Source organism: Papaver somniferum, chromosome 4 (assembly GCF_003573695.1).
Source record: "Papaver somniferum cultivar HN1 chromosome 4, ASM357369v1, whole genome shotgun sequence".
In the NCBI taxonomy this organism is placed as follows: Eukaryota; Viridiplantae; Streptophyta; class Magnoliopsida; order Ranunculales; family Papaveraceae; genus Papaver; species Papaver somniferum.
Genome location: NC_039361.1, coordinates 118,652,100 through 118,672,137, shown reverse-complemented (window position 1 = coordinate 118,672,137; position 20,038 = coordinate 118,652,100). Strand labels below are relative to the sequence as shown.

General features: G+C 36.8%; 1 protein-coding gene across 4 annotated transcripts; it reads left to right on the top strand.

Moving 5' to 3' along the window:
- Nucleotides 1-1,087: 1,087 nt before the first annotated feature.
- Nucleotides 1,088-11,694, top strand: LOC113276437. Of its 4 annotated transcripts, none has more exons than XM_026526037.1 (21): nucleotides 1,088-1,552; nucleotides 2,289-2,351; nucleotides 2,947-3,257; nucleotides 3,389-3,488; nucleotides 3,567-3,644; nucleotides 3,765-3,824; nucleotides 3,938-4,042; nucleotides 4,424-4,534; nucleotides 5,006-5,047; nucleotides 5,273-5,401; nucleotides 5,480-5,676; nucleotides 6,464-6,753; nucleotides 6,826-6,947; nucleotides 7,250-7,292; nucleotides 7,395-7,486; nucleotides 8,485-8,533; nucleotides 9,540-9,610; nucleotides 9,711-9,830; nucleotides 10,021-10,109; nucleotides 10,612-10,657; nucleotides 11,222-11,694. In XM_026526037.1, exons 1-21 carry the CDS (start codon nucleotides 1,334-1,336, stop codon nucleotides 11,270-11,272), a joined length of 2,388 nt encoding a protein of 795 aa, XP_026381822.1. In that variant the 5' UTR covers nucleotides 1,088-1,333; the 3' UTR covers nucleotides 11,273-11,694. The 4 variants fall into 4 exon arrangements, with proteins under 4 accessions (XP_026381822.1, XP_026381821.1, XP_026381824.1 ...); XM_026526036.1 differs by having other exon boundaries at nucleotides 5,477-5,676; XM_026526039.1 differs by lacking the exon at nucleotides 4,424-4,534.
- Nucleotides 11,695-20,038: the final 8,344 nt, after the last annotated feature.

Sequence of the window (20,038 nt, the reverse complement as noted above, 5' to 3'; positions counted from 1 at the left end):
TTTTCACACTATCTCACATTTCAGGAGTCTTTTTACCTAAAAAATCCTAAACGGTAACGGATTTGAAGTCAATATTTTTGGGGTACGTTACTCTTGCAAAGCTCTACATACCCACGTAACCCACAAAAAATGTGTACATTCCAAAATTCCAACCCTTGTAACCTGTCTATCTTAATTTTAATAGTTGAAAATCCGTTAATTTTCGACGACCAATTTCCAAAGTAAATGTTGGTGTTATACATTTCAGAATATGCTCATTTTTGGTAGGAACATAGAGCTACGTAGGAGGAACATGCCATTTACGATCTTTTAGAAGAAAAAAAAGACGCTTAAAGTGTGAGATAGTGTGAAAGTAGAAGTGTGAGTCCAAATTATATCACGAATATTTGTAAACTTTATACCATTGAAAAACATTTTAAAACATCTCTATGACGAATATAAACATGTCAATCAAATTATACATATTTCTTATATTAACAATAATCAATTAAAAAAATAATTTTAAAACTATCTCATTATTTAATGATATAGATCATTTATTAGTAGGTCAAATTTTAAAAATAAATATGTCACCTATTTAGGGACAGAGGAAGTATCTCCCATAATAGTGTAAATTTAAGAGTGTATCTCACTAAGTAAATTTTTAACTTTTAATGGTAGGCGTCTAATAATTTGAGTAAGCCTCGCCTTATAGCGCGTTTGGATATATCAAAAGGCAAGAAGTCAGTTTGGGTGTGAAATTTCAGAACAACTTTTAAAAACAAAAAAATCAATTTTTTGTGAAGCAAAAATATCTGGACTTTAGAAACAGAATTGTATCCAAAAACGCCTTATTAAAGTACCATAATTCTTTTTAACCAAAATTGGGATTGCAAATCTACTGCCACCGCCACTGGGAATGGGAAGATCTGTATGCGTCACACCACCTACTTTTTCATTAGTGCCTACGTTTTAATAAGCATCATAATCAACACGTAGATTATATCAAATCAAAGAGTAACACGTAAATAAATCGAATGGCCCCAACCGTAAATTACCAGAAATTGATTAACCCTCATCGGCCAATCATAAAAACATCTATCATTTCCCTCAGAAGAGAGAAGGAAAATAAAATAAAAATCATACTCATTTTCACTCTCTTTTCTTTTGTTTTTGGGTTTCTTCTTATTAAATAATCTCTCCACACTGTTTAAATTTCTAGGGTTTCTTTGGATCATCGTAGAATCTTATGTGAATTTCGTAATTCCTAGTATTTTTAGATTTATTTAAGTTTTGATGGAACTGGGTACGTAATAGTTGTGATTTTGTGTGTTTTTTGTGGTTGGATTTGGATATGGGAGCTTACAGAAATGAATCAGATTACATAAGAGAAACTCGATCTCAATGGAATACTAATTCTAATATGGAAAGCGGTGGGATTGGGAATTTGGTTGATAAGTTTTCAGAAATAGGTGTTCATAGTCATCAACACCAGGAATCTACTCCTAAAGATAATAGTCTATTTCAGGTTATGAAAGCTGTTGAAGCTGCTGAAACTACTATTAAACAACAGGTTAGATAAATTTCTTTGTTTTTCTTTTACCTATTTGAATTGGTTTTGTGTAAGTTTATTGAATTAGGTTATAAAATGTGTAGAAATTGTCTATGATTTAGGCTTAAAATGTAATCGTTTCCATGTTAGGTGAGTTTTATCTTGGCGTCCATTAAATCCATGTACCCTAGATCTTGGTTTGGATGTTTTTAACTATTGGTACATTTGAAACTACTTATCAAGCATGCTTTAGGCATTAAGTTGTAAGTGATTGAATATGTTTTTGAGGTTCAATAACTTTAGGAATTTGGTAGAATTTTTTAACACGTAAGAGAGCTGGTAAGTGGAGGCCATCTAAAATGGCTAAGTACGAGCTATTCGTAGTGCAAGTAGCAGTGCCAAAGATAGAGTGTGATAGAAAAACAAAAGTACAAGTGGTCGCTGGTTTATACTTGGATATTTTTACGAAGAAATACTGCTGAGACGGAAGAAAAACATCCCCTCACAATAACATTAGTTGAAATAAGGATATTAGTCATTTCTAATATTTGAATGATCCAAAGTGCATGTTATAGCTGTCTTTACAGAGGTTCTTGAGGCAACATGCTTGACATGCATCCAGTGCCACACTTCTCGGTGTAACTTATAGCGCCAATATTGTTTGGTTATTTTGTTTCATTTTTCTTCTCTGCAACTTCTTCCCTTTTTATTGGCTCAAAAAGGGTGGGGCTCATATTGTCTGTAAACATATTCCTAGGTAGAAGAGAATAATTGCTTACGGGCGGAGCTTCAGAAAAGAACACAGGAACTTGACAGATATGTAAGCGCTCATACTTCTATCGTTCTAATATATGTATACTTAGCACGCTAATTCGTTATCCGTGAACTTCTTAATGGTCTTTGCCTTTGTTGTATGCAGTTTTCCCTAACCTGTGATAATAATTTAAATTTTTCTCAAAATACACTTCTCTGCACATGTTTCTTTCTTTCTTTTAGTATGTTAATTTACCTATTCACTATTTTATCATAGAAGTGGGAGGTTCTGAAGTATTAACTGGCGAACTGGCGACACCTCATAAATAGTTTGTTATATTTGTTTTCGTAATGATCTAATCATTTGATTGGAACCTTAACATTTCATAATTTACCAAACAGTGGTACCTATATAGGCAAGGCTACTGACATTAGAACCATATAGAGGGATTTCAAACTCTGCTGGAAGGGAAATGCTTCTGCACATTACGTGCCAGAATAAACTCAATCTTCTTTTTTTTTTTCTTTTTTTTTTTTTTTTTTTTTCATTTTTTGGCAGTTTTTCTTCTTGTTCATTTGTTTTTTTTTTCAACATCAAACACCATGTAGCCTTTTTAGTTTTACCTTCTGATCATACATTGTGGTAAACTGTGCTCCGGCAGAAATCAGATGAGTCAAGTTCTCCGAGACTCCAATCGGATGGTTTACAGGATGAGCATGTTCAGGGAAGTTACAAAGCACAGCGATTAGAAAATACCTCAAGGAATCAAGACGATAGGGTTAGATGGACAGATAATGCGACAGTACTTGGTTCACAGGGCGCTCTTGTTCTGCAACAAAATGGAGCGCCAAGAAACGAGCATCCTGCTGTACATACTTTTGGTGAAAGTCAGCACTACACTGAATCCAACAAGTTGAATGGTACTCTAAGTCAGTTATCCTCACCATCTCCAAGGTCCTATTCTCCAAACAGGTAGTTCCCAGGGGAACACAAGACACCTTTAACTCATTGGTTTTAGATATGACCTTTCAAATTGATTCCGTGCCAGAGTTTTCACATTATTATTTACATAGCAGATTTGTTACAATTTTATAATCTAATAGGTACCTCCGAGAAAGAGAGTTTGATTCCAAGATGAATCTGTCTGGACAAGGGCTGGTTCCAGTTTCTGAACAGGATAGTCAGAGCAGCCCATGGAAGAAGGTACCGCTTTTGTTGGTATGAACCAGTTGATTTGAGTATGCATCAGAGGTTATGGACCAACATATTTATTCTTTGCAGGAGCTTGTTCTCAAGGTTAGAGAGCACGAAGAAGAGATTTTGCAGTTGCGAAAACATCTCGGTGAATATTCGATTAGGGTAATGCTGGCTCATCTGTTTGTTGTCATTTTTCTGGATGGTTGTCATTTACCTGATAACTTCAACTTATTGATGCCTTTATTGACTTGCATATTGAATAACTCATCGCCACTTCAATAGGAAGCACAAATACGTAATGAAAAATATGCTCTGGAGAAACGTATTGCTTATATGCGTATGGTGCGTAAGATTCTGCTTCTGTTTCTTACATTTCCTCTTTCCCTTTCTTCTGTTACTTTTTTCTACCTCTATAGCTAACTCTGAGAAACTTGTGTTTCAACACATACTGCCAGGCATTTGATCAGCAACAGCAAGACCTTGTTGATGCTGCATCAAAATCTCTCTCATACAGACAAGACATAATTGAGGAAAACATACGCCTTACATATGCTTTGCAGGTACTTACCCTTTATTTGCTCGTTTAAAGGTATGGTTTTGTGTGTGTAAGTTTGCATATACCTTACAAAAGCCATAGCTTTGAGTTTTTGGGTGTGGTGTCTGAAAATGCTAGGCAAACGAGCTCTCCAATTTTGATATGCACGTGTAGAATGTTTTAAGAAATCAATCCTTTTAAGAAATTTCGGTGACCTATTTTGGTTATCATCTATTGTGTGTTAAAAGTAATCAATCCTTTTCGGGAATATCTGGTTTCACATCGTTTTGTTTGATGGATTTTGATAACTGTTGCTAGTTTGCCTTTGTCAACTTCGTTTTCATTGTTTATTAAAGCTGTATCTGCTGCATTCTAAATCAAATTGTCTGAGGTTTGATTCTTTCAGGCAGCACAACAAGAAAGATCAATATTCATATCGTCTTTGTTACCTCTTTTAGAAGATTATTCTCTGCAGCCGCCGGTGCTTGATGCTCAATCCATTGTCAGCAACCTAAAGGTTTTAATGTGCAATTAATGTATTATAGAGTTAACTGCTCCTGCATTTCTAAGTTTTGTAGTGGAGTTTTTTTCTTTCTTTGATTAGTTTTCATTTGATTATCTCTTTGAACTATTTCCGTCGTTACCTATTTACGCTTTGATCAAATTGTCGATTGCCTAAATCAAGCTATTGAATTTTTACATGGACCTTTTCTGAAAGGGTCCAGGTTTACGGAGAAAAGATGTGTCTAATAGTTTTGAGATGATTAATGATGTGGCTTCATCAGGAATCCTTTGGGTGTTTTAACGGTCTATTGAAGGCTGGAATCTGGCACAATTTCCGAATGTGCAAAACTTGAGCCTGTAAAAGTGAATATATATTCTCATCAAAATAAGATGGACAAAGCTACATGCGTAGAATTATTGTGCTTATAGATGTCAGATAGCTGTGTTTAGATTAGCCTATGTAATAGTTTCTTCCATCTTGCAGGTTCTGTTTAAACACCTGCAGGAGAAACTCATTCTTACAGAGGTATATTTACATAGATCAGAAAAACTTTAGCAATTGTTTATTTGTATTTATTAGTTATTCTGGTTTGATTGTCTCACTGGCAAAAGTTTTGAACTATTAAGCACCTGCACTCAATATCTTCTAAGGATATTGGGGGAGCATTACTGTCAGGTGTAGAATTACTATTGAAATTGCTCGATTTCTTACAGGTGTCAAAACTTATATGTAGTTTTCTAAATGTCACAGGCAAAGTTAAAGGAATCTCATTACCAGTTGGCGCCATGGCGTTCCGAGTCTTTGAATCCCCCAAGTTTTACTCCACAATCACAATCACAAGCACAATCACCTTCCAGGAGTCCAGCGCTGAATACATCAGTATGACGGCATGCCTTTCTGTAATTTTCTTCCTCCATATTTAAATGACTTCTGTTAATTCTCACATTTCCGTAGCAGAACAAAAATGGGCTTGAACTGGTGCCTCAGCCAGCATATTCTCATAGTCAGACGCCTATTTCAGCTCGGGCAAATGCTCAGGCAGCCACAGATTGGAACTCATTGGGGCAGCATACACACCAAACTGATTTTGTTGGTGATGGGTCAAAAAGCCCGGAACCTGATAACTTGGGACAGCCATTTCCTTCTACAAGCAGGTGAGTTTGAACTGAAGACTAGATGATTAAACATAAATTGCTAGTACAATTATGTTGCTGTTTGATTTGTTACATTGACATGTATTGAAATAGAAATCAGTCATGCACTTAGTAGTCTTGCTTTTTGTTATGAACATCTGATGGTTTTAAATAGAAGAAGAAATGAGTATCATCTGTCAATAGCACAAAAAGGGGTATCTTAAGCTTAAACCATGTAAGGACTGGAGGAGAATAAATGGTTTCTGTTCTAAACCTGTTTCATAAGCAGTTTGATATATGTGATTTCAATTTGTAAAGAAAAATATTTGCAATTCTTGATTGATTAGCTAGAGATTTAGCCTGAAGTTACTCAAATGAAGGTCCACAGTACTGTTTAAGAGAATAATCATCATACATCAGCATAGTTCATTATTTGTTTTTCAAAGATCCCTTTTCTTCTATGAGAGCATGTTAGATGAGTCTCTCCTTGTAATCTACAAAGCTTCTTTTACTGAGTTGAATTTGTGAAGGACGTCCCCTACAATTTGGTTAATTAGGACCATGAATAGCCAGTAAGTTATGGAGTATTTGGCATGCTGAATTAACTGAGCCTTCTTACACTGGGACTCAATTTTGTTAACAAATGAGTGAAATGATTTTTGATAACACTGGTGCGCTGCGACAATTTTTTTAGGTTCTTTACTGATAGTTAGATGCTCGTCTTTGTTGGAAATGTACGTGATAGTTCGGGCTTGTGTTCAACTGCTTTTAATGAATGTCACCACCTCGATGTTTAATCTTACTCCAGGAATCCTGCAACCCAAGATGTATCACTGAACATCAGCCAGGGTGGTTTCCGTAATAAGCATTTCAGTGAAGAAAACGCTGCTAAACAACTTTCTTTTAATAACGACTACCTTGGTAGTGGTGGGATGGACGACCCGGACGCTGTTGGACTTGATAGTGGGCGAGAGCCTTCACTTCATTGGAGTTCTGGAAATTCTCCTTATATGACACCGACACATGATGATCCAGGCACCTCATATTCTCCTTATTTACCCGCAGTGCTTGAGGAGCCTTCATCCTCATTTTCTGAAGGTAAGTTTCTTTTACTTTTAAGTGTCAGTTTGATCACCGGGCCTACTACTTAAATCATATTCTAATTTGCAGCTGCTGAAGATGATCCTTTACCTGGCATAGAAGGGCTCCAGATTTCAGGTGAAGCTTTTCCGGGTAGGGATCTTCAAGCTTGTGGCTATTCTGTTAATGGAACAACCAGCTGCAATTTTGAGGTAATTTTTGAGCTTTTGAATATTGCTAGCATTTCTTACTCTCATTTTATTGGAGATTAGGGTATTAGACTACCATTGGTGGGATGTTACCTGGACACTTCAAATGTAGGTTACTGTAGCCTCCGTCTGACCTTATTTTTGACTTAAATCCCGTGTCTATATGCTGTATTCTGGAAGTAGTAATTCCAGTACATGTGTACAATAGTTCTAGTTTCTGAAAAATATTGCTAAATTGTGGAAACAAAGTATCTCTTCCAAACATAAGTTGTTTGGAGTCTTGACCTGTGTTTGAACTTTACCAGTGGGTCAGATATCGGGAAGATGGATCAGTACACTATATTGAAGGTACTAAGCTTTTTCTTTTTTGCTGATTCTGCTCTGATTGTTTCTCCCTCCTGTTCGATTATTTCTCATCCTCGGCCTTGTCTGAATAATATTTGTCCACAGGTGCAAAGCAGCCTAACTATCTGGTCACTGCTGATGATGTGGATTCCTACCTTGCAATACATGTCCAACCTCTTGACAACAGAAAGCGCAAGGTATTTATTTTCTCAAATAGTTGTGTTAACATGTTAGCATAACTATTTTCAGAAAGATGAGATTTGTCTGTATTTCAGTTTGGTAGCTATAGCTTATGAAAGTGTAACCGAGAAGTTAGGATACCTATGAAGCACGGATACTGATACGGGGATTCGTAAATTTTCCAAAAATGGGGATACGTTGGGATACGTGTATTCATTAAATAATATTTAATTTATTAATAGTGAAAAGAATCACATAAAATAAGAAAATTCTTAAATACTATCTAGAATATTAAAAAAATAAATAGATAAAAACTCTAAACTCTAAACTCTCGCTCACCCATCAATCATCAATATTGTCTTCATCAAAGAACACCGTTTCTAGTTCTGGTTCGTCAAGTGAAAGATTTACAATTTCAAGTTCTCCCACACCGGTTAGTGGATCAAATGCATCTCTAAAATTTAACTTATTCTGTATATAAAATAATTTTTGATAAATACGAATATATTACATATCTAAAAATATTTAACATATTCTGTATATAAATATTTGGCAATATATATATATATATCTTATACTATAAGAAGTATCCCCTCTAGAGTATCCGAGAAGTATCCCCTACCCTTTTCGTAATTAATAAAAAGGGACACTTTAAATGGGGTGGCCGATACGTACCCCCAAGTGTCCGACACGGATACGTCACCGGTTTTGAAGTGTCCGTGCTTCATAGTAGGATACCAATTTCAGCTGTACTTTCTAATCTCCCTATTCAAAGATAATAGAGAATATATGAGATTTCAGTTTTCATGTTTTCATCACTACAAATAGTTTATAGTGGTATCTTGTTCAGGGAACTGTCTAAAAATTGAGGGTGTGTTCTGTAAAATCTGTAGTTTGTTAGAAAATTTTCTTTGTCATGAAAGAACCTAATTTCACAGGCCTTACGGCTGCTTACACAAGTTATGCCTATGTTCCTTTACTTGTGTTTGAGAAAATATTTTTTGTAATATTTCAGGGTGAACTCGTAAAAGTGTTCGCAAATGAGCAAATAAAGATTGCCCTTGGTAAGTTTGCCCATTTCACCTTTTTCATTTTTGTTTGTGTGAAATAACATGAACTTCATGAAAAATGAAGGGAACAAAAACCAAAACCTCCAAAGAGACTATTTAATTCAACAGTTGGGAAGACCATTCATATCTCTCCCAATTAGAGTAGCGGTTTCACCTGGCGAAGCTTGTCGCCACTGTTATCCGGAAGAATCAGCTCTATATTTAGCGAAAAAGTCCACACAACTATTACGTTTTCTATGAATTCGAGAGTGGAGAAAGTTGACATTTTGAGGCCTACTTGTGTAATATCTCATCGGACTTTCAAACACCAGGCATCAGAAACTTACCATTGAAAGCCATAAGAAGAAGTTCAGAGTCACGCGAATCAAATTCTCGACCAACCTATATTTAAACAATACCCTATGCTAGGATTGCAGCGAATGATTCCTTAAGTTTTCCCCAGCACTTGTATTTCCTAGATTGCCAAAAGAACAACCATCTGTATTTATTTTAATCCCACCAGGACCAGGAAGAACCCAGTTGACTTGAATTATACGTTAATTGCATTTTTTTAAAAGCCAAAACTTTGTATTGAATATGAACTATACGTGTTTCGAAATGTGCACCAAATGCTGCTTTAAAGATCCTAGTTACAACTCTGCAAGAGGTATTTGTTACATTTACTTCAGAAAATGCTGTCAGCACACAAGAAATGTTACATAGCATGCTTATTAATGCAGTGTCTTTCAACTACATCTGTTCCAGAATCTTATTATGCTAGATGAAATCTGTACTTGTAGCTTGTTCGAAGAGAGTATTGTTGCTGTTGCGATTATTTCAACATAGAAATCCAATTGCCTTTTATGCTAATGTGCTTTTAGGAATTTTTGTTCCATATATACCAGCTTAGCCTGAATTTCTTGAGCATTCCTTCTGTTTTAATTATTAGTTCCAGCTGCTCGCGCTTTTAGTCAAATAGCAAGTTGCTTGTAGTTAAACTTTTCTCTGCTGTTGGTTGCAGATCCTGATATGCAAGAACAGATAGAGAAAACCCTTCATAGTGGACATGCTTCGTATGAAGTTTCTGTCGCGGTACGACAGCTTCATGTATAAAGATTGTTATTCTGTTGTTACTTAATCTCATGCAGCATGTAACTAAATGCAACTATGCCATATTTTCTCCTTGATGCAGGTCGGATATCTTGATATATGGGAGCCAGCTATTTTGGCCATTAAGAGAGAGGGTTACAGTATCAAGTGCAATGGACCTCGTGGTGTTGTTGTCACAGAAAAGTTTCTCCCGATCACAGCTGTACGATTTTTCACCTTTATGTTGATCTAGTCATGATTATCTGAACCTTTTGAAAGACTGATGCTGTCACTGTCTCGGTTTTCATAACTTAGCATACAATATCTATTATTTGTCTTCAGGTTCATTATCCCAAATCTTCCCATGCTGGTAATGCATTAACTATCTTCTTATTTCATTGCATCTTTTGCAGGTTACAATTCCCTACGGAAGTCCTACAGCATTTTCGATTTCTGGTGCTGGCGGGGTTGAACATCCTTTAAAAACAACAGATAGTAGCGCGTAAGTACTGATTGGTCATTATGTAGACAATATGAAGACCTTAGTTGCTAGAGAAGAAAATAAAAACCAGGAGGAGATTGCTTCAAATATGGGGTGTCTGCCAAGAATAAATATTTGTAACTCCATGTCACTCCTTTTTGCAAGTATACCCTATCATTCAAGCCTATGCCTACATTAATCCCAATCTGTTATTTTATTCATGCTCAGTCACTTGTGGAAGAGCTTAGCAGCCTCACTACCCTTCTATGGCCATATCTATGAAGAGAATGAAACATCTGTTAGGAAAACTACTAACCACTTCTATGAAGCTTAAATAATTAGATCTCGCATTACGGAGTGTAGATGTTTATATTTCGAAGCAGCTGTTTTGCTGTGAAATAATTTAGCGAACATTCTAAAGTTTTGTAATTCTATATTTATTTCTGAGATATATTGTTGAACAACATCCCACCTCTTGTTCACCAAGTCTGTCTTTAATCTCACTTTAATTTTCTTTATGCAGGTTAAGAGATACCATTGTGCTCACGATGAGATTATTTATCATGAGGGTATAACTTTGACTTTTAAAATTGAACATTTGTTTGTAAGTGGTAATTCCATGCACTATGCAGCACATATCGTTCGTATGATGTAGTCTTTTAAAAACTACCTTTGCATTGTTAGGGTTCTTTAGGCAATGTATTGTTATTCTAAACTTACTTCTAGCTGAAATTGTGATGATACTATCACAGTATTCTATAAAGGCCATGTTAGTAATTTTTCTTGCTCTCGCGCTTCTGTATGCAAGATTCTATTAGTGATATATTTTACTACTGTATAAACTACATAGATATCAGAAGTCAGGTAGCAATTTTAGTGGACTTCAGAGGCCAAGAATTTTACTAGGCAAATCTCCTGAGAATCATAGCATACTTGAACAGTTTATCTTTTAGATTGTAGCAGAAATGGAAGCCCTAGAATTAACTTTGTTGGTCTCATATCAATGATAACATAAATTGAAGCGGCATCATCTTCTTATTTGATGACCTATCTCTATTTTTGTTGAAACCCGTTGCAGCCTTCTGCTCAGCTCATTGGAAAGTGTATATATGAACATACTCTTCATTTTGCAGGCTGTTGAGAAAAGAAAAGGGAAGAAAAAGGGTCTGTTTTTCCACAAGTAGAGTGCATTTTTGGGGGGCTTTTGTTTCAAGCTCAATTGGGGGTGTTTTCTGTAAAGTGTTTGTAGTTAAGTAGTAGGTTACTCATGTGAAATGAGTGCAGGGTTGTAGATTTTTCCTGCAGTTAGTGCATCTAAACCTCATCTTGTAAGAAGTCCAGTCAATTTTTTAACTGAGCGAAGTGGAGGCATTCCAGGGACGTTCCCTGTTGTAGTTCTTAACAATGTGGTACTAAGTTTTTGCAAGCTCTATCTTCTCCTTAGATGCAGGTTTGTCAGCAACTTTGTTATTATTGAATCTTGTATAGTTACCTGCAGTATCCTTTATTATTTTCTATTGACGATGATGATGACCTTTCAGATTTCTAAGTTCGAAAGAATTCGACTAATGTCTAAGAGCTGCTAATTTGCTTCAGCTACTTTTTAGACGAATAATCTCCCTTGTTTGTTGCTTTACTTTTGACACCCATGGTTATATTACATGGTTAGTTTGAGCTTTAGCTACAGTTAGATGTTCTTTGACCTATGAATCTCACAGCGGAACCCATGTGCATCTCATTGTTCACTGAAACAAGTTTTACTGTAGATAATTTGTACTTGTAAATTCCGGGTTTTAAGTTTGATCTTTAGCTACATTAAGATGTTCTTCGACCTGTGAATCTCATGAGCAGAACCCGTATGCATCTATTGTTGAACGAAACAAGTCCCACTGCCACTGTAGATAATTTATACTTGTAAACTGCTAATGTGGGATATGAAAACCCATCAAGACAAAAGTAGCTGGTGGTACCCATTAGCAGGGCAGGATTTTTATCTTTTTTTTATCTTTTTGTTTCTTTTATGTGAACTCCTTTGGAAACGCAAAAATAGTGAAAAATCCCGCCTCATCCAAGATTTCGTCATATGCAATTTTGCGGGGGAATTGGTTTTGAAGATACATTAAAAACTCCATTTATCAATGAATCATATTATAGGGCTCCGGAGATTTGGTTTTGAGGGCTCCTATGTATTCAAATGTCCTGACTATGGATGGAGGGGACCTAATCTATAATAAAAAAAAATACTCTTTGATAACTTACCTAAATAGTTGTTGTGCCCATGCGTTGCACGTGTCTAGATGTTTTTCAAACAAAAGTTAGTGTGTCTAGATGTTTTGCAGACAAAAGTTAGTGTTGGTAGTTTTTTTGGTTTCAAAATTTGAAAACAGGCACTAAAAATAGTAGAATACTAAAAATGATAATGTTAAAAATAGCGGATTAATAAAATTAATTAACAATAATCAAGTCAATCGAAACTGAAAAGAATCTATTGTGATTATAACTTTTTTTTTTTATTTTCAAGCCTCGTTGTCAGATAGCAAAACAAACCTTTGTAAATCCTTTATCTGCATTGCCTCTTCCCTTGATGATAAAGCTTAGTAACCCACTGGATGTAAGAGGAAATGGCTTCTTTCCACGCAAAATATATCTGAACTTCTCATGTTTGGTCATTTTGCAGACCTACTTCATGGTTTCTGATTGCTTAGGACGTTTTTTAAATAACAAAATAGATCGAGTCAACTTTGCAATACAGTAAAACTAACATGAACTTGAGTAAGTTTTGTTACTTTTGTATAAACCTCAGCATAAAATTTCTAATGATTGCAGTACAATAAGTATGACCTCAAACATTTGTATTTAACCCCACATAATTAACAGAATAGGCACAGCATATAAGATTAGCTCTGGACATTAAACACATCTCTTCTTACTCTTCAGCTAGCCAATTTACTATAGTATCCAAAATGCAGGTATGGAGCATGAAATCAAAGGTCAGTAAATAATTTTTATCTGATAGTATTTGTATAATAACACGGACCTAATGTGAATTAGACGCGTAACCTTCTGACAATAGAGTCAGACGCGGTATCATTGCGCCACACATCTGTGGTTAACCTGATATCCAGTTCAGAATTCTCTCTTTGTAGATATTTTGACAATTAAGTGCAAAGAAAATGTGAAAGAAGAGATAGACAAATAGCTAGCACATAGAGTTCATTTTGACGTCATCATCAAAACTAAAGTTAAGTTGGATTCTGACTGCATTAATGGTAGCCTACATTTTGAAAGCAAAAGACAATTTTATTTTTCAGGAAATGATGGTGAATAGCAGAGCCCATGAAATCAAGTGCTTAGCGTGCTATGTGCCATGCTGTGCCGGAAATTATGATATGTCGTGCTGTGCCGTGCTAGAATGCGTGTTGTACCAGAAAAATAAACGTGTTGTACCGTGCTGTGCTGTGCCAGGCACATTTATTTTATATTTTCCAATATAAATGTTTTCCAAATATTTAGGTAATATATGTGTTATTATGAAAATAAGTCAATATAACGGCAGTAAAATGTCAATAATTGGCTAGAATAAAGGTTTTTTTTGTGAAATATACACAAAATGTGATGTATTGTGCCTTGTTTTGTAGTATTTTATGTATACTATGACGTGCTTTCTTAACGTGTTGTGATCTGACGTGCCACGTGCTAATCCGTGCCGCATGCTGTGCTGAGCTACTGTGCCAATTAGTCAAACACAACATGTCCCATTTAACTAACGTGTTGTGCCGTGCTGGGCTGAGCTGGGCTCAAATTTTAGCGTGTTGTGCTGGACTGTGCTCGTACTGACACAACCCAATTTACACCTCTAGAGGTGATCATAGTGCTTCGGATATTAAGTTAATTAGGATATGTTACCAACTTTGCAGCATCTAATTGACATGATTGTACAACAATCTACATGTACTAAACAAAGAGACTCACCATAACAGAGGTTAAGAGATCAAAACCATTCGGAAGAGCAGGAATGATACCGTTCTTGACAACCTTCCAGAGTTGCTTCCATCACAACCTTGCTAGATAAAAATTCACCATACCTAGCAAAAGCAAAAAAGAAAATAAAGGAAAATAAAGGAAAATTAATAGAAATGCCCTCACATTAGGACCCGAAATACAAATGTGTCCCGTTTTTTTTCGAAATTTAAAAACTGTCCCTTTGTCCATCCATTTAGGCGTTAAGTCAGTTTTTTTTTAAGCATGAAAAATATTATTAAAATTAAGCAGCAATTACACGAGAGTAGGTGATACCCAAAGAGTCATCCATTACAATTTGATTAATGCATGGTGGGATTGTATGGTCCCAAAATAAAGTTGTAGGTTCTCCAGTTGGTTGTTGTCTGCTGCCAGATTGGCCAATCCATCCGCTGCCTGATTGCCTTTCATGTAGTTGTGTTTTGCGGTGCAGTGGGGGATCTGTCTCATGATTCGTTTGGTTTCAGAAATCATTTCTGAGATGTACCAAGGCGGATCGACATCTGAGGTTAGGAATCGAAGCAAGTTTTCCGAATCAGTTTCAAATTCAACCTTTGTCCAGCTTCGTTCTTTTGACGTCCTGATCGCTATCAGCATTGCCCATGATTCAGCTGTGAGGGCGGTGGTGATTCCTAGTGGTTGTGATACAACTACTAGGGTGTTAGCAGAAGCATCCCTACAAATGAAACCTGCTCCAGCTATTCCTGGGTGTCCTCGCGCTGCTCCGTCAGTGTTGATCTTGATCCAATCTAGATTAGGTTTGAGCCATCCTATGTAGATTGTTGTAGTCGTTCGTGTTCCATTTCTTGGGTTTGCAAGAGCTGGCATTCCAGGTATCACGGGACGGAGGTTCTCCTGTGCCCAAGAGAATTCTTGTTGCAGACTGATAGCCATCTGGGTAATGTTCTCTGGATTTGGTTGCTTTTGTCGATAAGTGTAGTCATTCCTAGCTATCCATAAGGACCAGAAAAGGAAACAGAAGGCTGTTTTGACCGAGTGATGAGTTTTCAGATGTATAATTTGGGTGATAGTCATTTGAGGGTTTGGAAAATTGGGAAGATTTTGGGATGTGGTCGAATGAGTATGGAGTCTTGTGAGAAGAATGTTCCATGAGGCCACTGCCACTTGACAATGGAGAAGAATATGATCAGCAGATTCCGGATCAGAGTTGCATTGTGGACAGATGTTGGTATCAGTGAGGTGGATATGATTTATAATAGTGAAGGTTGGAAGGCCTTCGTTGATTGCTTTCCACAAGAAAAGCTGTAGTTTTGGAGGACATGGGAGTGTCCATAGAAACTTAGTTGGTGGCAAAGGGTTTAGGTGGGAATGATCCGATAAGCTGTTTAAGCAGTGATATCCAGATGATGTGGTGTATTTTCCAAATTTGGTGAAAGGCCGGATGATTTCGTCAAAGGAGTTGGTTTGGGGTAGGTGGATATTCACGATTCGTTGGGTTATATGGGGTGGCAGGAGGTTTAGTTTATCATGATTCCAAGTGTGAGTGAAAGGATCAATGAGATCAACGACTGTCTGGATTGGGTAACAGCTCGCTGGGTCCAACGAACTAGCGAATTGAGGGATCCAGTTTTCTTAAATAGGGGTTGTTAAGCCATCTCCGATTTTGTAGAAAAGATGTTGTTTGATTGTGGGAATGAGGGATGCTAGTTGCCTCCATTGGGGACTGATTGAAGATGGGGTTGTTGGAGTTCCTGAAAAGAGAGGTTGCTGCTTCAGATATTTTTCGTTGCAAAGGCTAGCATATATTGAATCTGGTTTCTCGTGGATGCTCCAGACCCGTTTCATGATCAACGCCTTATTATGATCTCTACTTCTTCGAATTCCTAGCCCACCTTCTGATATGGGCTTAATTAGCTTATCATAACCCAGTTGATGAAGCTTTTTGACTGAGGAGTCATGTCCCCAAAAAAAGTTTCGGGTGATGCGATATATTTTCTTATTCACATTGATAGGTAAAAGTTGTGCTTGCATGATGTGGTTTGATGTAGGGGTTAGGGAAGATTTTATGAGAGCTAATCTTCTTGAAGGTGTTAGGCATTTCGTCATCCATCATTTTGCCTTGCGCGCCAATTGATTTAGTAGAGGTTCAAAAATGTGGTGAGAGCATCTTCCATGTTTGAATTGGATTCCTAAGTAGATCGAGGGTATCGAGGTTGTTGGCATATTAAAAGCTTGATGAAGGTCGAATAATTGGTGTTGGGTGAGCTTTGGATGATGGTTGATTTCGAATAATTAATGTGCTGACCTGCTGATGTGCTGTATGCTTGGAGAAGTTGTTTGAGTTGATTCGTTCCCTCCTTTGTAGCCGTGTACGTGATGAGGAGATCGTCTGCATACATAAGATGGAGAATTAACGGAGCTTTTTGTGAAATGCGGAGTCCCTCCACAGTTTTTTTGACCTCAAGGTTTCCCAAGTTTGTTGAGAGAATTTCCGCACAAATAATAAACACATATGAGGAAAGTGGATCTCCTTGTCTTATTCCTATAGTTGAAGTGATATACCCATGCATCGTGCCATTGATGTTGATTGAGTATGTGACTGTTGATATACAAAGCATGATGTATTCTATGAAAGTTGTCGGGAAACCTAACTTGGTAAAAGCTTTTCTAGCGAAACCCCAATCTAGACTATCATAGGCTTTTTGGATATCCAATTTAAGTGCTATTTTGGGGTCTTTAGTGTTGGTTGAGGTTTTAATATGATGAAAGATCTCCCCAGCTATTGCTATGTTATCCTAGATAGATCTTTGGGGTACAAAAGCGCTTTGAAAGGGGCTTATTAGGAAAGGGAGTAAGGGGCGTAATCGGTTGACCAGGATTTTTGAAATGATTTTGTAGGTGACATTGCAGAGTCCTATAGGCCTGAATTGTGATGGTTTGGATGGGTGGTCTATTTTGGGGATTAAAGTGAGGTTCGTGTGGTTCATGAGTGGGTGGATACTGAAGGAGTTGAAGAAACTATGTACCATCTCTATTAATTGCACGTGGGTTGTTTGCCAAAAAACTTTTAAAAACTTACTAGTGTATCCGTCTGGACCTGGAACACTTTCAGAGCTAATGGAAAATAAGGCTTGTTTGATCTCTATGGGAGTTACTTCTTTCGTCAGCGAAGCACATTGGCTGGGTGTTAACCTTGGGGTTATTGCCGCAAATATGCTTTTATCTATCATTGTACTTGGAGCCGTATATTGATCAGTGAAGTGATCGATCATTAATCCAACCACGACATCTTTATCTGTAACCCAGTTGTTTTGATGGTCTTGAAGTTGCTGGATGTTATTACAACTTCGGTGGATTGTTGCTTTGGTGTGGAAGAATGTGGTATTACGATAGCCCGATTGTATATATTGAATTCTTGATCTTTGTCGCCAATAAGTTTCATGGCAGTCAAGTAACGTCATATGTTGTTCTCTGAGTTGTTTTTCACGGAGTTGCCAATGTATCAAGTCATTGCCAGTACGGATGGCACATTGATGTTGGGCCATTTTGATTTGCGCTATAGGTTTCTTGATCATCGTGGGGAGGTGGCCGAAAGTTTCTTTGTTCCACTTGGTAAGGATTTCACTGGTTGAAATGAGCTTGAGTCGCAAATTCAGTTCGGGTTCTGAATCATGAATCTTGGTCCACGCCGAATTCACCACTTGTTGTAGTTGTGGATGAGTAAGCCATAAGTGCTCAAAATTATAGTTTCTGCTCCCTTGCCAATTAATTGCTTTAGTTTGGAGCAGAATTGGGGCATGGTCTGAAGCTATTCTCGGTAGGTGCGTAACTCCTGCATGCGGTTTGGACGTTCGACAATGTTGAGTTGTAATAGCTCTGTCGAGTCGTTCCAGAATGTTATCTTGCCCTTGATGATTGTTCGTGAACGGATCTCCTCGGAATCCCAGATCCAAGAGTCCCATTTTATCAATTACATTGAGAAATGGTTGGGTCTGAGCATAGGTTACCTGTCTGCACCTTTTTTTTTTCCCGTTTGGTCCATAATTTCATTGAAGTCTCCAATGAGGACCCATGGTGCATTGATGTTGGAAAAAATTAAAAATTAATGGAAAGTCCTGCCATAAATCTTTTCTTGCAGCCGGGTGCGGGGGAGGGGGGGCATATATTCTGGTGCACAACCAAGGATATTCAGGTGTCGGAGGAGTAATAAGTACATTTATATAACTTTGCGAGTGCAAGATGATTTGCACATCGTAGTTATCCTTCCACATTAAACATAGTCCTCCCTTTCTGCCGACTTTGGGGATAGAGAAATGATTCTGGTATTGAAGTGATTGTGCGACAAAATTCATATGATTTTTGGTAGATATGGTTTCAGATAGAAAAACAACTTCGCAGATGTTGTATTGTGTTTTGCTGATTGAGTCCTTGACAGTTCCATGCTAGAATGCTCATCTTGGCAAGCCAACAACTTTGAGGTTATATAAGCTGAATACTGAGCAGGTCCGAGAGAGATAGCACTTACAAAATTACAATACCACTAATAAAATTACAATACAATTAAAACTGAAAAGTGTGCTTTATAATGCAGCACATACAAGGAAAAATACAAGAGAGAAAATGGAGAAAAGTTACTTAAGTCCGACTATCGACTATTACATATTTGACAGACCTATTACACAATTGAAAATGTATTGTGCACGGAAATAAAACTACAAACTAAAATAGCAGGGTAGTTAGCCGAGGGATAAAGCAAATAAAACAGCTCAGAAAGGATGATAAAAAACAGTAGTTTAAGTGGACTTACCTGGGGATTTAGATTGATCAGAGGAGCTTAGGATTGGAACTGAGGATGATGAAATCTTTATTTGGACACAGAAATTCGGTAGGCAGAAAACGACTCAAAAATCATACCAGAAGAAAAAGAGGTTCTAACTATTAAGAAAACTAAAACAAACAGGCACTAAACTATCACTAGAGTTCACAACAGTTAAAACAAAATTGAACAGATTAGGATAATCCAGCAGGCAGTAGATAATTAACAGAACAGGCAACAAACACATAATTCCCAAGAAGTATTCAAACCTATCTAAATTAAAGAAACTTACATGGAGAAAAAGAGAAGTAAGAGAAGCAAAGGTGAAGAACTCATTACAATTAAACATAAAATTTTATGAAGGATCAAGGGTTTAAAAGGAACATCAAGCATGCAAGGATTAACAATACAATCCTACAATCTTATAAGAAAAACTATTCAACATGCATATTCCTTATTTGAACAGAACCACGGAGGAGAAAAGATCTATTACAATTACAAAACAGTAGTATACTACATCGATCCCAACTGTAGCAACTACAACACAAGCAAAAGAAAATCCATTTTCGAAAAAAGACACAGAGAAGCACTAGATCCATTATAAAACCTGAAAACAATAGTATACAACTTCATCCATAACCGATGCAACTACTACATAAGAACAATAAATAAGAACATAGGCATAGAGAATCAAAAGTACTATTACAGTAACTAGAAACAGTAGCATACAACATCTACACAGCTGAGGCTACTACAACACAAGCAGAAGAAGCAAAAGGAACTGGCTAAGAGACCACCAGAAAAGGAAGGAACACAGACTAAAAGGAAGGATTTCATTTTCCTTCAAAATCAAAGAATCCCTAATAACTCACTTTAAGAGATTCCAATTTAAAACACCTTTTAATTAAATTAAACCCCAAATTCACAGAAATCACGTAATAAAGTTTTAAATTTTCTTTCAAGACAAAGTAATCCATTCTAGTGACACCACAAATCAAATCAAGGAATACAACTCATAAAATCAAGTAGTCTTGATATAAGATTCGAAGAACCCAATTCTAAAAACAACCACAAGCAGAAAATTGCAATTACGAATCAAAGAAGATTGCAGCAACTAGAGACTAATGAATAGGAACTAAACATCCTAAATCAG